This window comes from Phocoena sinus, chromosome 3 (genome assembly GCF_008692025.1).
Source record: "Phocoena sinus isolate mPhoSin1 chromosome 3, mPhoSin1.pri, whole genome shotgun sequence".
NCBI classification, from domain to species: Eukaryota; Metazoa; Chordata; class Mammalia; order Artiodactyla; family Phocoenidae; genus Phocoena; species Phocoena sinus.
In genome coordinates this window covers 94,563,335-94,582,124 of record NC_045765.1, presented here as the reverse complement: position 1 = coordinate 94,582,124, position 18,790 = coordinate 94,563,335, and the positions used below count along the sequence as shown (strand labels likewise).

Below are 18,790 nucleotides of genomic sequence, written 5' to 3'. Positions count from 1 at the left end.
TCCGGAATGTCTGCTCCACGGGGCGTTGACTGTGTTTTACCGGCGCGGTGCCGGGTTCCTGGCGTCTAGGGCCCGGCCCGGCCGGACGCAACTGGCCATCACGTTTGTTTGATGACTGACCGCTGTTCTGGGCACTGGACGAGACAGAGCCACCGGCCTTTCTGCCAGGGGCGAGGCTTGCTCCGGCCACGCCCATGGACCCGCCCCCAGATCTAACCCGCTCCTCCAGCTCCTCTCCCAGGAGTCAGCCAAGGCCTGTATGGTGCTTTTTCCTCTAGTTTCCCTCGCTCTTTCTGCAGCTGTAGCGAAAACCCGGAGCGGCGGATCTCAGAGTGGGCGGAGCGGCGCCGCCCCTCGCGGCACCTCCCCGACAGCCCTCGGCGCCGCGCTGGGCATGCTCAGTCGGCAGGGCCGCTTCAGCTCTTGGAGTAGGAAGCTTGGGCTCTCCGGCTGAAAGGAGCCGCGGCGGGGGGAAAATGGATCCCTTCACGGATGGTGAGTGGGCGGCCAGAGGAGCCAGGGCCGGGACCGGTGCTCTCTGGGGCCCAGAGGGTCGTGGGCAGTCGTGACACGCGAGGTCGAGCTGCAGTCGCCCCCGCCGCGGTTTTCCCGCGAGCGTTTGGGGGCGGTGGAAGGGGACCGCGGGAGGCAGTTCGAGGCTCGGGGGAGGGGGCGGGCGGCAGCGGTCGCTGGCTGGGGGCTGGCGTGAAGGTCAGCGCCGCCGCCTGCCCCGGGTGGGGGCGGTGTCGGGTGCGGCCAGACCCCACGCTCCGCTGCGCGCCCAGGTGGACGAACAGCAAAGTTTGGGCTGCTGTGCGCAGAGGAGGGGGCAGCGGGAAAGTTGGCAGCCTGGGTTTGCCCCGGGTGAAGGGGGTATCGGCCATGGCTCTGGGGCAGGAAGGGTTAAACCGCGACCAAACCCAACTTCTGTGGCGCGCTGGGAGCTGTCCCCCCCGTCCTTCAGCGAGTTGCTGGTGTGACTTTTCCTAATAGGACGGGGTGGGGGCTTGGCAGGTTAATTTAGTGGAAGGAAGAGAAACTTGTGGAAAGACTTGATCACCCCTGCTGAGTGCCGAGGATGTTTCTGCCGGCATTGCCACCCTCCCGTCTCTTTCGGACGCACTCCGCAGGGCGTTCAAGCCTCGTTTCCCTGGCTCCCGAGAATGTCAGTTTTTCAGTCGAAGACTCATTAAATATCAAGGGTCCGTCACGGTGATTGCACAGTGTGACTTGAGGCAAGTGTCAAAGCAGGAGCCTGCAGGATGTTCTGCTAACAGCCACAGCCCTTTACTGAATGGAGCGAACAAATCCCACCCTACTTAAAACGGTGGCTTTTGTTTGGACCAGAAGTGCCAGAGTCACAGTGTTGGGGTGAGATGTCTTACAGTTTGCGGCGTTGAGTATATGGATTCCCTTTTGGGATAGAAAGTAGGAAAAGTGCCAGTAAGGGAGAATTCACACTCAAATGAGAGTCATCTTTCTAGTTGACATGTGTTTTCCTGCGGGTGGTTGGTTACTTAAGATAGATATCAGTAGTTTGTCGCATTAATAGAAGACAAAATCTATCCCTGTTTGGGTGGGTCCGTTGCCACCCAGGAGACAGAAACGTTGTCCAGTATGTCCTAAACCCTAGCCAGACTTTGTTGTATGCGGTGTTTCATTCATGGGACTGCGAACTACTCGTAATTCTCCCTGTCCCTAATTCAGAATGCTTTATTCTACTGCCATCTTCCTGCCTGTTTAATTAGGCTTAATGATGACAACTTTAATTCTGAATTTTCTTTCTCATTCAGGTTCTATTTGTAATTACTAAGGCTCTAAGGATAGTCTGGTAAAGTTACTAAGAAAAATAAGGAAGATTTGAGCTGAAAGGAAGCATAGAGACCATCTAGTACTTTGGTATAGAATATGTTTAATACAAATCCTTAAATCCCTTCCAATGAGTATTCCAAGGCTTTTTCTTTGTTCTAGGTATAAAGCTTGGAGATTCCATGTTTATGGGGTTTTAAACGAGAAGTTTCCAATAAATTAAAATTAAAAAAACCTCACAGCAAGGCTGAGTCACCCAGTTGGTCAAGATTTTTGCTAGCTGATTTGGTGAACCTGTGCCTACAGAATTAAAGTACATTCTCAAGTCTTAAAATTGGGGTCTTTTCTCCCGTCTTAGAATAGTTTTAGCATATGCTTCTCTAGATGTGAATATTTGCAAATTGTCACATTTGGGAGGGCAGTGGAAAAGCCCCAGAGAGGAGAACAAAAAAGAAGCAATGCTTCAACTTTCATGTAGGAAATTGGATTTCTAATCCTTTCCTGTCTATCTTCCAGATTTTTCAGAATCTGTGCTGGAGACAGTTTAGCAATGCATCATTTTAGTTAATGTATTAATCATTATTTAGCGTCCTTTAACAAGGAGAATAGAAATTAGGTCCTAGCAATTTAGGTGCTTTTCAGGTTTAAGGTGGACTCATTATTTATTTCAGAACTTTTGAAGAATAACTGTAGAATTTTCTAGTGTCTTCAAACAGGACAGGGTATAGTGTAAAGTATGTTTATCTTTGTACGTAATCCTTTTGAGTACAAAGAATAGGTACATCTAATTCTCCCATAGGTCTGTGTGTTCTGGTGCAGGGTATTCCATTACCCATAGAATTTATTATTGCAGGGCTTATCAAGTTTGGTGTGGGCTTCTGTTACACATTTATTCTCTTTCAATAAAATCGTCACCACTTACATTTTCTCATATATCCCTGTATATGGAGAGAGGTGTGAGAGCTTAACAAAAAAGTTTCAGTAATTTGGGACCCACGTATCTTTCAGTTAAAATCTTGTCAATGATTTCACCTCCTGAAAAGGTAAATTTGTAAAGGAGGCAAATTCAGTTTGTTTTGCTAATTTGGTTTTCAGTACTCATCTGTTCCAGTAAGGCTTTTTCTACTTTCCGTGTTTTCTGTCAAAAGTTGTTTCAGGTATGGCTCATTTTTCTTGGACCCTGCTCTCTGCCTGCTGATAATGGATTTATTTGATGACTGTCCTATGTTAACCTGTCGAGGTAACACACTGCTGTAATCCATTTAATATGCACATCTCCAGAAAGGGCTTACCAGGAGGCACCTTATTGCCAAGAATTTCCATTTGCCTCAGGAGATATTTTTGGTCTTGCCCTTGGTGGGGACTCGTGACTATTATGCTGAAGACTAGATATCCAGTCTGGCTTTGGATCTTTGGTGCTTTTTTTATGGGGAGAGAAATGTGCTGGACTAGTACTCAAGATTGGTTTGGTAGTAACTATTATGTTCTGTTAGGCAGGTAGAAGTGAAACTGTTACGGAGCAGTGATTGATATATTACCAAAAACCAAACAAAAAATAGATAGCAACTCTAGAGGTCTTTTGATAGATGTACTAGATTAGGGCAAGTAATTATTTGATGACCACCTAGTTTTATTTGTTCTCATTTGCATGCAGGGTTGGGGTATTTTAGAATAATTTAAATTTATGTTAAGGAATGGAAATACAGAGCTCACCCTCAGAGTCTGATTGAGGAGGTCTGAGGTTGGGTCTAGGAATCTGCACTTCATTTTGAGCATACTAGGAGTATTCACCAGAAGGGAGCTTTTGAGAAGTTTACTAGATAAGCAAATTCCATATGTATATATTTATGTGTATATGTGTGTGTGTATTTTTAAATGCTTTCTAGTTTGTGGTATGGCCCAAAGTAAATCTTCAGAGGGTGGAAAAGGATGACATTTTGAAGCTCCAGCACTGAAAACATAATTTAAACAGTTTTTTTTCCCCAAAGCCCCCAGTAATCACTTTAGTACTACAGCCTGGTACATAATCAAACAAGGGGGACTTTCCTGTCTTATAAAACTATTTTTTTTTGTTTTCAGATTGGCATCCAAGTGCAAGTATTTCCCAACTTCCAAAATGGGAAGTCTGGACAACTAATTAGATATTCATGGATTGTAAGGCAGTATAAAATTGTGATTTCACCTTTTTAATCTTACAAATAACATTTATCCTATAGATATGCATTTGTTTAAAATTTTTTTTTTAGCAACTGTCAAAAATGTGAGCTTACCACATTCTGTTCATATACAGTTTTCTTTTGTTCTGTGATAACTTACCATATTGAGAAAAAAAACCTTAAAAATGGAAGATAATAGTTCCTCTATATGATGGGATATAAGTTAAATTCTGCTTTTATCCTTCTGTCTTAAATATTTATTTCAGTTAAGGGAAATAGGAGTGTACTGGATTTGAATGTTAACAACATTTAATAGTATAAGGTTGAGGCTGTAACTAGAAACCAATCCAGTTTTTAACTGGAAAGCAGAGGTGGAAAAGTTCTTCACTTTACATAACAACTTCCCCAAAAAAGTATCTTGAGACAAGATAAATAGACAGCATATCTTAGAAACAGTTAAAACCAGTGATTATCATTTATCTGTAAATGATTCTTGAGAACTCAGCTTGAAAGAGATAGAACCATAAAGATTGGTTATAAGGAAATTATCATATAGAAAATAAGCAAGGGTTGATTTCCTCCTCAGTAATTCAGTCAGACACCATTTTTGAAATGCCTGTTTACAAGTAGATTTTCTGCTAGGCACAGTTACAAAAAGCCCCACGAACCTGCTATCAGTTAATGCTAACCTCAATAAGAGAAATGAAATGGAATAATCTAGTTTTATTTTCATGCTAATGTGAAAATAATAGAATACAGAAGAAGAAAATATAGAAGATTTCTAATTATGAAATAAATGTACAGGATTGTCTTTATAACCTGTTCATATAACATCTGTCAACAATAAGTTTACATTTCTACTGATTAAGTGTAACACTCCTGTTAGAAAACAGCCTCATTTTGACTCTCTCTGTGAAAATGTTAGGAGATTGAGATATAGAGGAGTTTAGCCGGAGTTACCCCAGAAGTTGGGATGGAGCTGAATCAGGCCTGTGGTTCTTGGCCCTTGAGGTGAGGAGGACAGTGCAGCCACATTCTGTTAATTAGCTACCACATGTCTTAAAAACTGTAGGAGGTTGGAGTTGGAGCTAATACCACTACACTTTTCCGTAACATCATTGGAGCAAGCTGAGAAACAGGTTTTTTTTTTTTTTTTTAATTTGGATTCCTAGATATGTATCTTTTAAGAGTGTTCACTGGAAACTAGGAATGGGAATGAGGGAAATTTTGGAGCCCTTCGTGGTACAGCTCCTTTTTTATCCAGTGGGCTTTGTAGAGAAGGCTGCTCATTGCCCTGGTATTTCTGTACAGTGTGACAGTAAGAGTTTCTGTGTCTATGAAAGAGCGGTCAGGATTCCCCTGTAACCTGATTCATTGTTGTAATCCATTTGTGATTATCCTGGGAGTGCCTGTAGGACTCTGAATCCAAAGATCTTTGGGGAAAACTGGGACTTAAAGAGAATTAGTGATGAAGGTGAGAGCTATGTAGAGATTTAAGGTAAGGAGGAAGCTGATAGGCAGAGATTTTCAAAATGGTCATACATTGAGCCTTGCAAGTCTTTGGCTTGGAAATGAGTCTCTTTTGGAGAGTAGGACACTGTTGTGTGAGATTGAAAGATAAGAGTCAGGGTTGGAAAGGGGAAGTAGGTGGGTCTGGTTGGACAAAAGAAATGGAGGGGTGAGGGGATGAATGAGTTAAGACTGGCATTTGGAGGCCCTAGAAGGAGATAGAAAACATTTGCCGTGAGTTTAATCATACTGTGTGCTTCTCTTTCCTAGTCAGAAAAGTCACAGTTACTTGTAAGTTAGTACTGTTCACTTTCCTGAATGTTTCAGATTTCAAGAAAAAAAAAAAATACAGAGTACTGTTGAGCCGTTGACCTTGTGGGACCATCGTGGTGGCAGTCACTGTTCTTTATTGCCTGGTTTTGTTTCACCTTTCTACTGATGCTTATGGTTGAACAATGAACCAGTTTTTTAAAAATTCCAGCCTTGCATCTAAACTAGAAATCAGTTCATTTTCCAAATAAAGAAAATTCAGGCTTCCAAGGGCGTTTGAAAAAACAGTGGAGAATCAAGTTCCAATGTAGAAGACCCGTTGAAGCTCTTTTCCTTAAAGAAGGTCCTCCTGGGAATTCCTCCCACTTAGTTAAAGAATGAAGTCACCAAAACAAAACTCCAGCCAATTGTCTGGACTTCTGTAGATTGGGGGATTGGATGGTCCAGAGTCTTCTCCAGACCTCTGGTGCTACTGGGGGAGGCCAAGCCAGAGATCTGGGAGGAGGGGTGTTTAAGGAGGTTTTCTGATGTTCTACAGGGAGAGCTTCATAAGCTGAGAGAACAGGAGAATGGGAAGTGCATTGAGAGAACTGGTACCTCTGTGGGTTGGATGTGCTCCTTTCCTTCCTGGATCTCACAGCAAATGATGACCAGGACTGTGTGGTAGTGTCTCCCAGACAACTGCCTCAGGTGTCATTTGGTGTCATAGAGGAACTTTCCGGCGGTTAAGGAGGCTTTGGGTCACAGCTGAAATTGTTATTTTATAAGATTTAAAACAGTTGTTAGAATATTCATCACCTCAACATTATACCATTCCAGAGTTTTGTTTAGAGGAAAAATGGAGTTTAGTGGGAGTGATTAAGGAGGGCTAAATGTTTAAAAGATCTTTCTTTAAGTTGGTGTTAGTAGTGTGATTTGAAGACAGGAGTAGTATAATATTTGTCTAGTTTCTTCTTGTCCCATAATTGTCAAAAGGGCCTCAATGGCTAAGTAAGCCCCTTGGGGCTTGGTGGGAGGAACTAGCGTGTCCTAGATATATTAAGATCGTGCCTGTAAGTTTGGGCTGGTTTCCCCTTATACTTTTAGCAGTAGTTTCTTTGCTCTTTAAACTAAATGCTTAGTCCCTAAACCTTTTGGGGCACTGCACTGGCCTTTCAGTATCTAGATTGGACACCTAGATTAAGAAAACAGCTCAAACTGAGGGTAGAGTGTTGGGTGTTTGTGGGAATAAGAAATGCATTGCTGTTTAAAACAGCAGCCTCACTTCCATCTGCATCCATACAAGCTACCGAGATGCTTAGTAATTTTCCATTTGAAGGAAGCACACAGAAAAATAATTCAATGTAGGAAGGAGGGTCTAGTCTGACTTGGAGATTAGATAAAAATGATAGTGTGCTGAGTTGGATAGAAATAAATGCACGTTCACTAAAGTGTGGCTAGCCTAGAGTGCAGTTGTTCATTGCAGTTGGGTACATAGTTCTGTTGTAATTAATTGCCAATTTGGGAAATGCTTTTGAGATAAAGACTTGAAGAATTCATACATAGAAGCTTTTCTTGGCAAATAATCAAGTGACAATAACTACTGGTAGAAAAAAATGTGGTTACAATCCCAGACTTATGGATAATCACTATTTAAAAAAAAATAGGTTCATGATAATCAAACTGGCTCTCAGTAAGTTGTATATTGACAGCATTTGCTATAGATTTGGTACTATCATTTACTTTGTGTTTTATCATTCTGATGGAGAAATATTTCAGAATTATTAATAAAATAGTTATTTGTTCAAATCCATCTGAGATCAAGTTTAGCAAATTTATTCACCAACTGAAGTATTATCTAACTCATAAGCATTCTGTATATTGAAGAGTTCTTAGAAACTTCTGCAGATCTCATGCAGTGATATGCACTCTCTGTTAAATCACTCATAATAAGCACTCATAATAAAGCTCATAATTTATTATGCTGAATGCCGTTTTTCATGTTAACTAAGGAATTATGCAGTTAAGATTTTTTATTTTTTTTTTGTGGTACCCGGGCCTCTCAGTGTTGTCGCCTCTCCCGTTGCGGAGCCCAGGCTCAACGGCCATGGCTCACGGGCCCAGCCGCTCCACGGCATGTGGGATCCTCCTGGACTGGGGCACGAACCCGTGTCCCCTGCATTGGCAGGCAGACTCTCAACCACTGCGCCACCAGGAAAGCCCCAGAAATTTTTTTTTTTTTTTTTTTTTTTGCGGTTGCAGTTAAGATTTTTTTGAAACAATATCCAGGTAGTTGATGGAATTAAAGATAAACTTTTTAGCTTTAGATTTTACAAAGGTATGTAGCTTTGCCCAAGAGATTAATGAGCATAAATATTTAGTCATCAATGACATTTTCATAGCTAAATCTTTCTAAGAGGTACCCTGAGGATTGTCAAGGACTGTGGGACCTATGTTATGAGGAAAGATTTTTAGAAATATTTTGTAAGATAAAGATTATAAGTTTGACTGGAGGACATATTTGATATAAATATAAACATTAGGATAAAATAACTAGCCTAGAAAAGGAAAAGAAAATTGAAAATTAAGCTAAAATAATTTTATTTTGCCCACAAGGATATTGGCTAACTTTTAAGTGACTAAAATGGCATATCTTTATGTGAATTCTGATCATTGTCATAATAATAAATATAAGGATAAAGGAACTAAATGCTCTCAGTATTCTGAACTGGTCTGTTTTTAGTCCATGTACTATTGCACTGTTGCACTGTTAACCTGATGCTTTTTGGTGTCTTCTAGCCAGAATTGTTTAACTAGATTATTTCCTCTGTGGAATTGACACTGTTTTTGAGTGCTATTCAGTAGAATTAAATGGTTATTGTTAGAACCTTGTACATTATTGTAAATTTTATATTTTCTCTTGGTTCTATATTAATTCCACTGTGGATAACAACCAGAGAAGATAAATGCAGAAATATATAGTACAAAAAATTTTGTAGAAGATGAGTGCTTTGGGCTTAATTCTTTTTCACTGAAACCAGGTAGTGCTGGGGTTCAAATCTAGTTAGTTATTTTCTTCTCTTTTTGGTTGTTGTTATTTTCCCTTTTTTTTTTGCATTTTGAATTTCTTCCTGTTTACATCATGCTAATAATTTTTCTTCACCTCTTATTTTTATCACCAAGATTAAAAGTATAACAAACCAAAATTAGTTTTCCATGTCTCCTTGCTGCATTCTTCTGCATTGGGGAGTCAGGAGTGGGGGTCAGAGAAGAAGCATACTGTGAATGTTTTAATGCAAATTTTCTTGCATACCATTTTAAACTAGCTCAGTTAACAGATTTTTTTTTTTAATTTGTCTTTGACATATCCCCACTTAACTCTTTTTTAAAAGATACCCCCTCAAATAAATACCTTCACTGTATGCTAACTTAGTCCAAGCTTTATTCTTAAAGCTGGAGTACAATATGAATGAAGAATGGTCTCTGCCCTTGAGGAGCTTACATTCCAGTAGAATTAATTTTTTTTAAAGGTATACGGATGCACAAGTCAGTACACTCTCTTCAAAGACTATCAGACTTTGAGAAGGACAGGTCCCATCCCACACCATTCTCCTTGGGTACATTTGGTTTTGTACTTCTATTTCTTTTTTTTTTAATTTAATTTAATTTTTTATATAGCAGGTTCTTATTTGTTATCTATTTTATACATAGTAGTGTATATATGTCAATCAGTACTTTTATTTCTTCATTTTGGAGATCTGTCCATGAATCTACCTCATTTCATAAGACTACTGCATAGTGTAGCATAATAGTGAAGAGCAGGTCAGACTGCTGCATTCAAATCCTAGCTCCTCACTCACTAGCTCTGTGATTCTTATTTAAGGATATTACCGAGATGTTTTAATATCTTTAGTTAAAAAACTAAAATATGCACAGAAACTCAAAAATTTTTCTGATATTCACTGAAGTTTAAGGTACATGATAGTTTGGCATATTCCAGCCATGGTGAGATTTTGAAATGATGAACATACGGTATTTCTTGTATCTTGTTTACTAAAGGCTTGAGGCTAGTATAAGGGAGGATTCTTTCCATTTTATATTTATTAACCATTATTATGCATTTGTAACACTTTCAGGGAAGTGTTGCCAAACTAGAGGAACTACTCATTTCTACATCCAATTTAATTCTGGCTTACGTGTGTTTTTCCTGTTCCTTCAAGCAAATGTAATATGCAACACCTCATTATTCACACAAGTAGAACTTATTTCAGTCTTAGGTATTATATATATTTTGTCTGTTAGGTGGGGTTGAAATGGTGAGGAATTAAAGACCAAAAGGGGTAGTGTTAACGTGAGGATATAGAATAAACATACTTCGTTTACTGGTAACAAGGCCTACAAATATCATAGGCGTCACGAATGCAAACAAACATGTCTATAATATAATGTGTATTTAAATTCATACCTATTTTGTTATGTTTCCTCACAGGAAGCTTACTAAGAAGCTAGTTTTACTAGTGAATTTGTATTTCTGCTAGTGACAGTGACACCCTTATTTTATTATTATTATTGCTGAATAAATGTAACTTGGCAGCAGCTTTTGGCTCTAAGAATCTATTATGAATTATGGCAGTTTACCTCCTTACTTCAACCCTGCCAGGAGGCTCTGGATCTGGGTTTTGTTTGTTTTCCTCACAAAGATAACATTTTGAACTTCTGAAACATACAAGGTAGTGATTTTGATCAAACATCAAGGTAAAGGATGTAAGGAATAATCCTTCAAGTGTTTGGTGGCTATATGGATGGATTGCATGGGAACGAGTAGAGGTATTCCTCATCTGGGGCTATAATTGCCCCTGGGATACCTCAGGGTTAAGAAGATAGTGTTGGGCTTCCCTGGTGGCGCAGTGGTTGGGAGTCCGCCTGCCGATGCAGGGGACACGGGTTCGTATCCCGATCCGGGAAGATCCCACGTGCCGCGGAGCGGCTGGGCCCGTGAGCCATGGCCACTGAGCCTGCGCGTCCGGAGCCTGTGCTCCGCAACGGGAGAGGCCACAACAGTGAGAGGCCCATATACCGCAAAAAAAAAAAAAAAAAAAAAAAAAGAAGATAGTGTTTTCCCACAGGAATAAGTTACTGGAGTCCACATTTATTCCCAGGGATGCTCAAAGAAGGATAAAGTATGTTATGAAAGCAGAGGTACCACTAGTTTAGGATTCATGTTCTCAGTGGTTAAAAACCACATTTCAAATTCTGTGTAAAGAACATGCATGCTTGTTCAGCCAGGGACTGTCAGTTACATTTAACAGATTAAAAACACAGTTCTCTTGTATTTGGTTGCCACTAGAGTTGGCATCTAATATAGTGTTTCATACATACTGGATATTCAGTAAATGTTATCTAAGACTAATATTACATCAAACAACTCTAAAACATTTAAATAGCAATTTTGTTTTGTTTGTGCTCTTTTAATTTGGAGGTTTTTTCTTTTATTTTTTGCAAGTAAAGTAGAATTTCAGTGCTCTTCCTTTTTCTATAAATATGTCTATAACAAATAGAGTAATTTCAAGGTGCTTTTTCTGAATATTCTTATCAATGTTCATTCAGCTTCCCTTTCCATTGAAATGCATTTTGAGCACTTGCTGTGTTTCAGACCCTGTGCTTTGTACCGGCAAGATAGTGCTAAATAAGACATGGTCCCTGTGTTTGAGGGGAGGGAAGATGATGCTTAGAGAGAGGGTGTCTCTTACTCTGAAGCATTTTCAAAATCAAAATTAAAGAATGACCCAACATTTTCCTCCCTTGTCCTTTAATCTTCTGTGCCTTTTTCATAGCTAGAGAGCCACTGTGCATTTGAGACCAAAGTGGTACAGTTAAATCAATTTCTTTTCCTGCAGTGCTGTAGGGCCTTCTGGCTGACCTGCCATTGGGTTATTTTGCCCTTCATTAGAGAGCCACAAAAACAATTCCCAAGCCAATTAGATTTGACTTTTAGAAAGGAATTTCCTAATATCCCAGAATTGGTAAGAGGCATGAATTGGTTATGCATAAGCATTCAGCTGGCCTTACGGAAAGAGTAAAGGAGGTGAAGCTGTGTCATGGCTGTCAAGTAGGTAAAGCCATTGACAGGCAAGGCTCCCTTGACAAAATAGAATAACTAATGGTATGAGTTAATTATAGTACGAACTGAAATATGAAAGCATGAATTTTAGACCTGACACTAACCAGTAGGAAAAAATGTGGATGTTTCTGTCCTGATATTAATCAAAGGTAAAAAATAGGTGACATTTTGAGAAGAACAACACTTAAACATCTGCTTAGTGGCCACGTGACATAAATAATGGTGTGTGAACTGTAAAGACATTTATTCAACATCTCCTTCCCACTTAAAAAGTCTCCTTTTCCCCCTCTTACTCAGTATATTTATGGAGTGCTTACATGGAAACAGAGTATAGGCAGGGTACCACAGACTGGGTAGCTTAACAAAAGTTTTCCTACAGTGTGAAGGTTAGGAGTTCAAGATTAAGATGCAGGCATGGTTGGTTTCTGGTGATAGTCCTCTTCCTGGCTTGCAGATGGCTGCCTTCTTGCTGTGTCCTCACATGGCCTTTCTTCTGTGTGTATAGAGAGCCCTGGTGTCTCTTCCTCTGCTCAGAACACCAGTTCTGTCAGCCTGCTCTTACGACCTCATTTCACCTTAATCACTTCCTTAAAGGCCCTGTCTCCCAGAACAGTCACAATGGGGATTAGTCCTTCAATATATGAAGCTGGGGGCGGGGGAGAAACAATTCAGTCCATAACAGGCAGCCTTCGCTTTGGACAATTTTGTTTACCTGAAGGTAAAGAAGGTTGTGTTTTTTCATAGGGACAAATTATTGAAGTCCACGTTCCTGCCTGAGGATGCTCAAAGGGGCATATATGGTTAAATTCAAGTAGTTTTTTCTGGACCCAGGAATCCAGGATGATCCAAAATCCCTTGTCCCTTCCGGCCCTACTATAGAGTGATTCAGACCTTCTATATTTACTTTCCTTACTTTATGTGTTTACTCTATATACATTTTCTAACAATATACTGAGACGTCCATGCTTGAATCAAGATCTCTGGAGAGTTTGGGGATTTTTTTCTTTATCTTTGAAGGCACAGTTAATGCTTCTCAAACTTTTTCGTCTCAGGACCCCTTTTATATACTCTTAAAAATTATTGTGGACCCCTAAGAGCTTTTGTTTGTGTGGGTTGTCTCTAGATACTTACCATATCTGGATACTTAGAACACTGAGAGATATTTTAAATGTTTATTAACATATTTCATAATAATAATAAAAAGCCTTTTACATGTTAACATAAATAACATTTTAAATAAAATAACTATTTCCAAAACAAAAATATTAGTGAGAGACATTATTTTACATTGTTGCAATTGTTTTTAATGTCTGGCATAACAGAAGACAACTGGATTTTCATATTTGCTTCTGTGTTCAGTCTGTTATATAAAGCATCATGTAGCCTATGGAAAACTCCACTGTACACTCATGAGAGAATGGGCATGAAAACAGCAAATAACATCTGATTATGAAAATAGTTTTGACCTTGAAGACTGGCTGAAAAAGTATCAGAAATTCCCAGGGGTACCCATACCACATCTTGAGAACTGTTACTCTAAACGTTAAACCTGTCTTTTATAGAGACTGGGGTGGAATACCTTAGGAATTCGCAGCAGGTAGAAAGTGGGGCTGTTGGAATTGGGCAGCAAGTTTCTTAAGACAGATCTAGGTCACAGGAGAAGGAAATGTTCTAGCCAGGCATATCTGACAAACCACACATCAGATGCCTTTGTTATTTGAGTATTCTACAGTCATTTATTTCATCCCTGGATGGTTCTGAACTAGGGAGGACACAGAATTATTTAAAATTTTTAAATTAGCTTTAAAAAATAAAAATTGATTTTTATCTATTTTCTGTTTATATCTGAAGGGTTTTCTTCTTTTTTATTATTAAAAAAAAAACCAAACAACTTTATTGTTATTTTTTGGTGGTTGCCAAGCCATGATGTTCCATTTGGATCAATCATTTTACATTTATTAGTTCCTATCAGACCTATCCATTTATTGAAGTATAGTTGATTTACAATATTATGTTAGTTTCAGGTGTGCAGCAAAGTGATTCAATTTGTTTTATATATATATATTTCAGATTATTTTCCATTATAGGTTATTACAAGATACTGAATATAGCTCCCTGTGCTGTACAGTAAATCCTTGTAATTAATCTATTTTATGTATAGTAGTGTGTATCTGTTAATCTCATATTCCTAATTTATCCCTCTCCCCGTCCCCCCTTTTCCCTTTTGGTGACTGTAAACTTGTTTCCTATGTCTGTGAGCCTGTTTCTGTTTTGTAAATAGATTCATTAGTATTATTTTTTAGATTCCACATGTAAGTGATATTATATAATAATTGCCTTTGTCTGTCTGACTTACTTCACTAGTATGATTTTCTTTAGATCCATTCATGTTGCTGCAGGTGGCAATATTTCATTCTTTTTTATGACTGAGTAATATATATACCCATATATATATATATATATATATATATATATATATATATATATATATATCCACCACATCTTCTTAAACCAGTTGTCTGTTGCTGGGCACTTGGCTTTTCAACAAGCTGCCCCTCTTTCCCAAAACCTTCTCCTTCCAACATACACATAATATGGAAATATCATTTAACTTCTCAGTCCTTTGGTGACTTCTTAGACTTATCTTAATTTTGATGAATTAAAGTCCTACAAGGTTAAGTTTAATTATTTTTTTCTACTTGTCCTGATCTGCTGAGTCCAAAATGATAGAAAATCCTTTGTCCCATGCCTGTCCCACCATAGAATGATTTAGACCTTTAAGAGAACTAGAATCAACTCTCTTTTTTTCTGTGGGTTCTTTGGGACCATGAATGACTAGGATTGATCTACTTAAACTATCTTCCCCTTCAAAAAATATCTGTGCCCCCCATGTTCATAGCAGCATTATTTTCTGTAGCCAAGACATGGAAACAACCTAAATGTTCATCTATGGATGAATGGATAAAGAAGTTGTGGGGGGTGTGTGTGTGTGTGTGTGTGTGTGTGTGTGTGTGTACGTATATGTATATATGTGTGTGTATATATACACACATGCAGTGGAATATTATTCAGCCATAAAAAGAGGAAATCCTACAATTTGCAACAACATGAATGGACCTAGAGGCTAAGTGAAATAAGTCAGGGAAAGACGTATACTGTATGATCTCACTTATATATGGAATCCAAGGAAAAAAAAAAAAACCCACACATCAAACTCATAGGAAAAGAAATCAGATTTGTGGTTACCAGAGGTGCAGGGGAGGGGGAGGGGAAGTTGGAGGAAAGTGGACAAAAGGTACAAACTTACAGTTATAAGGTAGATAAGTACTAGGGATTTAATGTGCAACATGATGACTGTAGTTAAGACTGCTTTGTGATATATAGGAAAGTTGTTAAGACAGTAGATCGTAAGAGTTCTCATCATGAGGAGAAATTTTTTTTTTATTAGATCTATATGAGGTGATGGATGTTAAATAAACCTATTGTGGTAATCGTTTCACAATATGTGTAAATCAAACCATCATACTGTATACCTTAAATTTACACAGTGATGTATGTCAATTATTTCTCAATAAAACTGGGGGAAAAAACTGTCTTCTCTTTCTCTACCCCCCAAATAAGACATATGGTGAACTGTGATGAAATGCAGACATGGACATCCTGGCATGTGCATGTATGTTAAGCCAACTGAACTTAAAAGTTCTGTAAAACTTCTGTAAAAGTATATGATATACCCACCCATCCTAACCCATCTATTTAAAGTACCTTGAAATATTTGTATACTTACTAACATTATAGAGAATTACCCCTTCACTGTGTTTGTGTTTATAGTGTCAGGAATATTTTTTAACAGAAGACCTTTTATGGTTCCTTTGGGTTAATGGACAAAAAATAATTGTGGAACAAAGGCCTGGAGTGTGGCATGTGAATGTGCAGTAATTGTTCAAATGAATAAGCCTCTCAGATTGGTCTTTGTATAATTAAAATCAGAGTACCGAAATGTTCGATATTCCTGATTCTTGGTGTTACATTTTTTAAAGTCAAAGAAAATAAAATCCCTCCCTCTTTCCCCATTCCTAGGCAACCACTGATCTGTTTTCTCTCACTATAGATTAGCTTACATTTTCTGGAATTTTACGTAAATGGAATTATATAGATTTTACATAAATGGAGTCATACACTATTGTTTTTGGCCTGGCTTCTTTCACTCAGCATAATTATTTTATTTTGGGACTCATCCAAATAATATCAGTAGTTCCCCCCCTTTTTTGTTTTGCTTTTTTTTATTGCTGAATAGTATTCCATTATATGGATAGATCATAATTTGTTTATCCATTCACCTCTTAATGGACATTTGTTTCCAGTTTTGGGTTATTATAAATCTCCTGTGATCATTCAAGTACAAGTCTTTGTGTAGACATTTGTTTTTATTTCTCTTGGGTAAATACCTAGGATATGATCGGTTGGGTCATCTAGTAGCTATATGTTTCAACTTTTTAAGAAACTGCCAACTGTATTCCAAAATGGTTTTACCACTTCACGTTTCCATCAGCAATGTATGACAATACTTATTCTTCACATCCCTGCCAAAATTTGGTATGATTAGTCTTTTTAATTTTAGCCAATCCAAATGGGTGTGTAATGGTATCTCTTTGGTTTTACTTGGCATTTCCCTGATGACTGCTGGTGTTAAGCATGTTTTCATGTGTTTTTTTGGCCATTAGTTCACTTTCTTTTGTGAAGTGGCTGTTCAAATCTTCTGCCCACTATTTTGAGTTGTAAGAGTTCTTTGTGTATTCTGGATACTAGTTTATGCAAAGATATAAATATATTTGTGTAATATATATGTATCATATGTATTGTACAAACATATATAATAGTTCCATATATATAAAAACACTAAAGACTCTATCATTTTCTGGTCTCCATAGTTTTTTGTTAAGAAATCCATGGTATTTGAATTATTGTTATCCTATATGTAATATGTCACTTTTTTTTTCCTAGCTGGTTTCAAGTCTTCCTTTGCTTTTTTTTTTTAACATCTTTATTGGAGTATAATTGCTTTACAATGGTGTGTTAGTTTCTGCTGTATAACAAAGTGAATCAGTTATACATATACATATGTTCCCATATCTCTTCCCTCTTGCATCTCCCTCCCTCCCGCCCTCCCTATCCCACCCCTCTAGGTGGTCACAAAGCACCGAGCTGATCTTCCTGTGCTATGCGGCTGCTTCCCACTAGTTATGTTTTATATTTGGCAGTGTATATATGTCCATGCCACTCTCTCACTTTGTCACAGCTTACCCTTCCCCATCCCCATATCCTCAAGTCCATTCTCTAGTAGGTCTGTGTCTTTATTCCTGTCTTACCCCTAGGTTCTTCACAACATTTTTTTTTTCTTAAATTCCATATATATGTGTTAGCATACGGTATTTGTCTTTCTCCTTCTGACTTACTTCACTCTGTATGACAGACTCTAGGTCCCTCCACCTCATTACAAATAGCTCAATTTCTTTTCTTTTTATGGCTGAGTAATATTCCATTGCATATATGTGCCACATCTTCTTTATCCATTCATCCGATGATGGACACTTAGGTTGTTTCCATCTCCTGGCTATTGTAAATAGAGCTGCAATGAACATTTTGGTACATGACTCTTTTTGAATTATCGTTTTCTCAGGGTATATGCCCAGTAGTGGGATTGCTGGATCATATGGTAGTTCTATTTGTAGTTTTTTAAGGAGCCGCCATACTGTTCTCCATAGTGGATGTACCAATTCACATTCCCACCAGCAGTGCAAGAGGGTTCCCTTTTCTCTACACCCTCTCCAGCATTTATTGTTTCTAGATTTTTTGATGATGGCCATTCTGACTGGTGTGAGATGATATCTCATTGTAGTTTTGATTTGCATTTCTCTAATGATTAGTGATGTTGAGTATTCTTTCATGTGTTTGTTGGCAGTCTGTATATCTTCTTTGGAGAAATGTCTCTTTAGGTCTTCTGCCCATTTTTGGATTGGGTTGTTTGTTTTTTTGTTATTGAGCTGCACTGAGTTGCTTGTAAATTTTGGAGATTAATCCTTTGTCAGTTGCTTCATTTGCAAATATTTTCTCCCATTCTGATGGTTGTCTTTTGGTCTTGTTTATGGTTTCCTTTGCTGTGCAAAAGCTTTGAACTTTCATTAGGTTCCATTTGTTTATTTTTGTTTTTATTTCCATTTCTCTAGGAGGTGGGTCAAAAAGGATCTTGCTGTGATTTATGTCATAGAATGTTCTGCCTGTGTTTTCCTCTAAGAGTTTGATAGTTTCTGGCCTTCCATTTACGTCTTTAATCCATTTTGAGCTTATTTTTGTGTATGGTGTGAGGGAGTGTTCTAATCTCATACTTTTACATGTACCTGTCCAGTTTTCCCAGCACCACTTATTGAAGAGGCTGTCCTTTCTCCACTGTACATTCCTGCCTCCTTTATCAAAGATAAGGTGACCATATGTGTGTGGGTTTATCTCTGGGCTTTCTATCCTGTTCCATTGATCTATATTTCTGTTTTTGTGCCAGTACCATACTGTCTTGATTAGTGTAGCTTTGTAGTATAGTCTGAAGTCAGAGAGCCTGATTTCTCCAGCTCCGTTTTTTGTTCTCAAGATTGCTTTGGCTATTCAGGGTCTTTTGTGTTTCCATACGTAGATTGTGAAATTTTTTGTTCTAGTTCTGTGAAAAATGCCAGTGGTAGTTTGATAGGGATTGCATTGAATCTGTAGATTGCTTTGAGTAGTAGAGTCATTTTCACAATGTTGATTCTTCCAATCCAAGAACATGGTATATCTCTCCATCTATTTGTATCATCTTTAATTTCTTTCATCAGTGTCTTATAATTTTCTGCATACAGGTCTTTTGTCTCCTTAGGTAGGTTTATTCCTAGATATTTTATTCTTTTTGTTGCAATGG

At 38.4% G+C, this 18,790-nt stretch overlaps 1 protein-coding gene across 1 annotated transcript in view; it reads left to right on the top strand.

Moving 5' to 3' along the window:
- Positions 1-236: 236 nt before the first annotated feature.
- The window catches only part of LNPEP (leucyl and cystinyl aminopeptidase), a 102,295-nt gene continuing 83,741 nt past the window's right edge, over positions 237-18,790 (top strand). The window contains exon 1 of the mRNA XM_032625710.1: positions 237-495. Coding sequence (XP_032481601.1) covers positions 477-495 — 19 coding nt within the window. The 5' untranslated portion in view covers positions 237-476. The remainder of the gene's footprint in view (positions 496-18,790) is intronic.